At 50.7% G+C, this 7,157-nt stretch overlaps 1 protein-coding gene across 1 annotated transcript in view; it reads right to left on the bottom strand.

Annotated features, from left to right (window-relative positions):
• Positions 1–7,157, bottom strand: part of LOC107124843 (uridine phosphorylase 1-like) — a 26,725-nt gene that overhangs the window by 13,003 nt on the left and 6,565 nt on the right. Inside the window, exon 3 of the mRNA XM_015428346.1 lies at positions 4,425–4,583. Within this exon, the coding sequence (XP_015283832.1) occupies positions 4,425–4,583 (159 nt within the window). The remainder of the gene's footprint in view (positions 1–4,424; positions 4,584–7,157) is intronic.

Below are 7,157 nucleotides of genomic sequence, written 5' to 3'. Positions count from 1 at the left end.
GTAGTCAAATGGTTACATATATCTTTTCGAGTCTAGATCCACAATATTGTTTAAACCATGAGTATAATTTAGACCATCTCTTCTTGTACAAATCTTCATCTTTACCTTGCAGTACAATATTTAGTCTGTCCATTTCTGCAACTTCAAGCAATCTCTGTACCAATTCTTCCATAGTGGGGATTCTCTCAGTTTTCCAACCTTTGGCTAACAGAATTCTAGCTGATGTTACAATACACGTTATAAGACAAGAGTCATTTTGAACACAACTATCTGGGAGTATATTCAGTAAATATATTTCAGGTTTTAGTGCCATATCAATATCTATAATTTCATATATTATCTTATGAATCTTGCCCCAAAACTTATACACCTTTCTACATTTCCATCACATGTGATAATAGGTGCCCACATTGTTTTTACATTTCCAACAAGTATTTGTGGTTGTTGGGAAACATTTTTATTTGAGGAGTGGAGGTTTGAGGAGTGGAGGGCCCTCAGTGGGGTATAATGTCACCTTCCAAAGCAACCATTTTCTCCATATCTCTGTCACCTGGAGATCAGTGGTAATCCCAGGAGATATCCAGTCACCACCTGGAGGTTGGCCTCACTACCTAGACCCGTCCTGCCGGTCCGGGAGTTGGCTGAGTATGGGCGCGCCGCCAGAGCGTCACCGGAAGTGACGTCATACGCTGGGCGGGGCCACGCCATTTGAGGGGAAAACAAAGAGTTTTCCCCTCAAATGGCGTGGCCCCGCCCAGCGTATGATGTCACTTCCGGTGACGCTCTGGCGGCGCGCCCATACTCAGACAACTCCCGGACCGGCAGGACGCTCCCCCGCCGGTAAGTTTTAAAAATTTGGCAACCCTACCACACATACCCAGTCAGTGGGGCACCCCATAGAGCCCAAAGAACTTGTGCCCCGAGGAAACGTCATGCCTGTCATGATGGCAGAGAAATAAGGTGCTTTGAAGCTTACCAGGGGGGTTTCTGGCACTCTGAGAGCAGCTTGCTTTCCCAGGGAAGAGGGCCATAAAATGCACCAAGAGGTCAGAAAGATTTGTTTCCACAAAGAGACAATAATTTGTTCGATCTGCCAGGAAGGCCCAAATGGATGGCTGTTGTAAAAACATGGTTTGGGTATTGAGATATGTGGGACCGGAGTTCGTGAATGATTGGGAGCTGAGGATTTGCCATCCATGCAGGAGCGAGCTCCCTAACTCTGGACTGTGTAAGATGCTTCCAGCCAGTGAGGGCATGAAGGAGTAAAAGGTTGGAAATGTCCAGTTAAGATTGTTCTAACGCTAGGGACCAGATTCCTTTTCATGGAGCAGGTGGGAGCCCGGATCAGCATTTGCTCCACGAACATGCAAGGAGGTGATGCAGAAGGTAACTTCTGTATTGTTAAATGTAGTGTAGTGATATGATTTCCCCGTTTCTTTCCTTAGATCTGCTGTAGCTAGCAGGAATTATGTCCCCTTGTCTTGTGTTCGACAACCTTAGTATATAAAGATTTCCTGTCTAAGAGAACAGACTGGGTTTCAAAATCCTCCCTGCGCGCTGGGCCCCCTGAACTGTAGAGCACCATTTTAGTTTGTATTTATTGAGGTTTTAATGTAATCTATGTTTTATTTCCGGTGTTGCCGCTTGTTTGCCGCCCTGGGCCGTATGGGTAGGGCGTAGGGCTGCCAAATGCAGCCGGGGGGCGGGGATTCCCCCGCTTCGGCGCCCCGATTTCCGGCGCGCCGGAATCGGGGCCCGGGGGAAACCCCACCCCCGCGTGCGCGTCACCCGGAAGTGACGTCGCACGCTGGGGGCGGGGCCATGCCATTTGAGGGGAAAACTCTTTTTTCCCCCCTCAAATGGTGTGGCCCCGCCCAGCGTGTGACGTCACTTCCGGTGACGCTCCGGCGTGCGCACACACAAGGAAGACTTCCGGACGGGAAGGAGCCTCCCCCGCCGGTGAGTCAAATCCATTTGGCAACCCTAGTAGGGCGGGATATAAATCCCTAAATAAATAAATAAATATAAATATAAATGTTCACGCATGTGGGAAGGGCTGAAGTGGTTAGGAAACTCTGTATATACTCAGAGGCAAACTTTACTAGTGTTCCCCAAGCCACTACATCACCAGCCACACAGAAATAACTAAAAAGGGTACCAAAAGCAATCCCCCCCAACTCTTTTGCTTGTCAGCCTAAGCAATATTGCCTGCCCACCCAATCCACTCGGTGGTAGGGTTGGCAAAACCCCCCCCAGTTTGGCAGGGGTCCCCCACTTTGGGGGAGGTTCTAACTGCCACCGGCCAGCTGGCTGATGGGGGAAGCCCCGCCCCCAAGCCCCAACACCTACAGCCACCCCTTTCCCTTCTCCCTGCACTTAAAGAGGCTCCCTTTAAGTGCAGGGAGCTGGCGTTTCCCACACCCCCGATCTCGAAGCAGAGATTGGGCGTGCAAAGCCTTCCAGCTCCCTGCACTTAAAGGGGCCCCTTATTTTCCCCTTGTTTGAAGTTTATTAGAGGTTTTGCTTTCTATGACTACCAACCTAACACCCTAAGAGAAAAGGGTGGTTGCCAACCTACAGGTGGAGTCTGGAGATCTCCCAGAATCACTTCTGATCTCCACGGAGGGTGGGCTCTGTGGTACGGTAGTTATAATGTAGTGGAGTTCCAGGCGTAGCATAGTGAAATCAGCTCAAGTTTTTCGGTTACATCAGAGCTAAGGAGATACTGGCCGGTCCGAGGCCGGCTTATATGCGTGTACACACTCACACCCAACACACACCCAATTCCCATGACAGGCTGTATTTACAAGACCCAGTCTATGATAGGTCTATATCAGGATCCGGGCGACCTTACTGGTGCGCACTAGGATCCACGGTGGCTATTGTTATAGGGACCGAAGGTCTGCTCGACCGCATGGCTTGGCTAGCGTGGCCGCGGCCATCTTAGCACATAACAGTAGCCCACTGAGGTCCCTCCCTTATCAAACCCTGATGCCCTCAGGCTCCACCCCTAAATCTCCAGGGATTTCCCAGCCTAGAGTTTGTGTGTTCATACCTTTTGGTTCATACCTCTGCTGTTGATCTTAGTTTTACATTTGTCATTGTTACTTGCTTTTAATCCTGTTCTGGTTTTCATAAGCTTGTGTGGAAAGGGAAGGTAGAAATTACTTCAATCAACTCTAAACGGTACACACCCAGAGGCCGATTGGCCATTAAAGGCCACCTGGAAAGTCCTGGCTGGCCAGTGGCCTGCTCCCCCCCCTCACTGTGACCACCCCATAGCTACCCCCCTGCCAGGACCCCCATGTCCACAAGCCGGCTGCCGTTGGCCCACAAGTCACATGGAAGGAGGTGCCCAGGCCAGCCCCACCTGACTTGGCAAGTGATAAACCCAGCCTGACTCTCCTGGTGCAGTGAGGAGAGTTGCCAGATCCGAGTTGGGAAACTCCACCAGCCCCCTGCCGGGTGGAACAGGCTCCCCATCGAGATCAGGGTCCTGCGGGATCTCCTTCGATTCCGCAGGGCCTGTAAGATGGAGCTGTTCCACCAGGCCTTTGGCTGAGGCAGTGGGCGCCCATGTACGGCCTCCCTGAAGTTTCTGTCACCCATCTAATAACTGCTGGCTACTATTATCTGTTACCAACAGGCCAGGGAAGCTCTCGCAACCAGCCAACTTCTGTCCTTGGATTGTGTTATGTATTGGGATTGAATCATCCCTGATTGAATCACCTTAGAGACTGGCTGAGCTTGGAGCACAAGAATAATAACCGACCAGGACTCTGGGATAAACCAGTCAAGTAGTAATGCTTTGTAAATAGCCTATCATGGGGAGTGGGTGGGTGAGGGGTGGGGTGGGGTGTTTTGCATGCATATAAGCAGGGCTCCAGCCCTCCTAGAGTTGTCTTAGAGTTGAACTGAAATCACGAATAAACTATGAGCTGATCACTATACGCATCTCCATCCCAGTATATTTCAAATTGTGACTTCCATTTTTATGTACACTATGGTATTTTTTTTTTTAAAAAAAATAATTATTATTATTATATTTCTTGTATTGTTGAAATGTTGTTACCCGCCCTGAGCCCGCTTGCAGGGAGGGCAGGATATAAATATGAAAAATGAAAGAAATATTTGGAAATGGAGCCCGGGGAGGACAGGGACCTCACTGGGGTGCAATGCCATAGAGTCCACCCTCCAAAGCATCCCTTTTCTCCAGGGGAACTGATCTCTGTAGTCTGGAGGTGAACTGTAATTCTGGGTGATCCCCAGGTCCCACCTGGAGGCTGGCATCCCAAGCAGTGAGTACTGTGCCCTGCTAAGTCTTGCAGCATGGGGCTGGCGGAGCAGGCTCGCTCTTCCTATCCTCATGTGGAGGACTGCTTTTTCCACCCCAGTCCACTCCCGTACATACCTAGTATACTTACACTGACTGACAGCACGGGGCCGGCTTTGTACATCGCATAGCGATCCGTCGCTGCACAGATGTTGGGGAAGCCATTACTGGGGCTGGCGATTCCCAGCTGCTCGGCTATATAGCTGTTAAAAGCTTTCATCCGCGAAGGGCTCCCTCCGATGCACACAAACTAGTACAAACGGCATGAAAAGGAGAGAACAGTTTGACTATGAGTCACTCTGCTGGAGCGGAGCAGTAAGTAAAACGCGGAGCAGTAAGTAAAACGCAGAGCAGAAGGAGCGGATATGGAAAAGGAAGGCTTGGATCTGAAACGGCCATCTCTGCTAACAGAACAGCTTTTCCATTTGCAGCGGAAGGGGGGGTGATTCCCACCAATTCACCCTGGGGCCACTCTAGGCTCCAATGTGGCCCCCCACACTCTCCCTGGAGGTCCACTCCCCTGGAGGGGCACAACTGCAAGCAGGGGCAGATTCACCATGAAGCAGACTAAGCACGTGCTTAGGGCACCAGGGCCAAAGGGGGCAACACAAAGTTGGGGAAAGGGTGAAAAAAAAAGAAAAATGAATGACGATTTGTAAAAAAAAAAAATGATAAAACTAGTGCACATTGATCACGGTGCCCCCTTAGGGTTATCTTCTATTTTTTGTTGGCGAGGTGCAGTGTCATAGGCTATGACACAAAGATTGGTCAGGGCACCAGTGACCTTTAATCAGCCCCTGACTGCAGGGGCAGAGAAGGCTGCAGTGGGAGAAGGAAGGCAGGGACATTTCCTCCTGGGCATCTCCCCTTCAGCTAGGGTTACCAAGCTCCAGGTGGGGCCTGGAGATCTCCTGGATCAGGGCTCTTTTTGTAGCAGAAACTCTTCTGCATATTAGGCGACACACCCTTAATGTAGCCATTCCTCCAAGACCTTACAGAGCTCTTCTTACAGGGTGTGTCACCTAATATGCAAAGGAGTTCTTGCTACAAAAAGAGCCCTGCCTGGAATTGTAATAGATCTGCAGATGACAGAGATCAGTTGTCCAGGGGGAAATGGCTGCTTGGGAGGGTGGCATTATACCCCGGCTGAGGTCCCTCCCCAAAGCCCACTCTCTTGAGGCTCCAGTCCCCAAAACTCCAGGAATTTCTAGACCCAGCAGTAGCAACCCTACATGAGCAATAGAAGCTTTGTTGTGGCCCTCCAATAGGACCTTCTGTCTTCAGCAGAGGTCATTTCCTGCAGGAGCGCATAGGAGCGGAGCTCCGGCAATAAAAAGCCCAGGGGGCGGGCCCATGCAACAAGCCCCACCCCCTGCTCCTAGCAGCCCTCAGTCAGAGCAAGAAGCAGCCAGGTAAGTTGCACAGCCCCCCCCAGCACCCCAGTCCAAAACAGTCTAGTGGCACCTTTAAGACCAAGTTTTATTCAGGTACAAGCTCTCCCTCCTCTGCGAGGACAGATCTGCACGTCCCCCCCCCCCAATAGCTAGCAATCCAAAACAGTCCAGTGGAGCCTGAGCGGTGGGTGTTGCCTTCTGCCACACTTCCGGCGATGTCAGGGTGTGTGGCATATGTAAATGAGCTATGCTAATGAGTTATGCTAATGAGATCCTGCACCTCTTTTTTCTACAAAATGACCCCTGATCTTAGGGGAACTGTGCAATGAGATGGAGTGGAGCAGGACGGTCTGGACTGCTGTGAGAGGGACACTTGCAGGCATTTGTGTGGTTGCCAGCTCTAGGTTGGGAAATTCCTGGGTGCGGAGCCTGAGAAAGGTGGGTTTGGGGTTTGGGGAAGGGAGGGACCTCAGCAGACTATAATGCCATACAGTCTGTCCTCCAAATCAGCCGTTTTCTCCAGGGGAACTGAACTCTGTTGTCTGAAGATGAGTTGTAATTCTGGGAGACCTCCAGGCCCCACCTGGAGATGGCAACCCTCATTTTGCCAGAAGGCCTGGAGGCCTGATACATATCCGTTGTGGAGCATCCTTCTTGTTATGTACTGAGCCTAAAGCCATTCCTCAGGCTGTACCTAGAACGGATTGAGCTTGCTTCTCTAGAACAATAGCTTGCCTGGATCCAGGAACAAACCAATAGATAAGTGATGTAATGTAAATAGCCTATCACTGGGAGTGTGTGTGTGTTGGGTGTGGTGTTTATAAGAAGGGCTCAAGCCCTGCTAGTGGTCCTTGTAGTTTGCTGAAATCACTCAATAAACTAGAGCTGATCACTGCAATGCGTCTAGAACCCAGTATTTAACACTTCGGAACCTCAGACATTTGGGGGTGCAGATCAAATCTGCTTACACCAGCTTGGTTTGCCAGCGTTCACTGAAAATCTTGGTTACAGCCCGATGATGGAGAAAAGCCGTATTCTTATGGGCACTCCTAGATGATCACCTGGTTGGCGAGAGAGAGCAGTGCTAATGCAGGCTCCAGGGGTCCAAACCAATCTTCTGTGTCCAGCCAGGGGTCATTTCATAGAAAAAGAGGTACAGGAGCTCATTAGCATAACTCATTTGCATTTTGTGGCTAACAGCCACTGATGGACCTCTGCTCCATATCTATATATCTAATTCTGAAGTCGCCCCCTGGTGTGCGGATACTTAAATCCGCACATCGGGGGCACCTGGGGGGGAGGGAGAGTTTTGTGCACACGTGGGGCGGTCCCCGAAACTCACAGAGCGTCCCCTGCGCATGCGCAGGGAATGCTCTGCAAACTCCAGGTTGAGGGAGGGGGAAACAGCGAGGGGCGAGCGGCTTGCCGCT

The sequence above is a fragment of the Gekko japonicus genome, unplaced genomic scaffold (assembly GCF_001447785.1).
Source record: "Gekko japonicus isolate JY-2015 unplaced genomic scaffold, Gekko_japonicus_V1.1 scaffold4643, whole genome shotgun sequence".
Classification (NCBI taxonomy): Eukaryota; Metazoa; Chordata; class Lepidosauria; order Squamata; family Gekkonidae; genus Gekko; species Gekko japonicus.
This window is presented reverse-complemented; position numbering and strand designations above follow the sequence as displayed.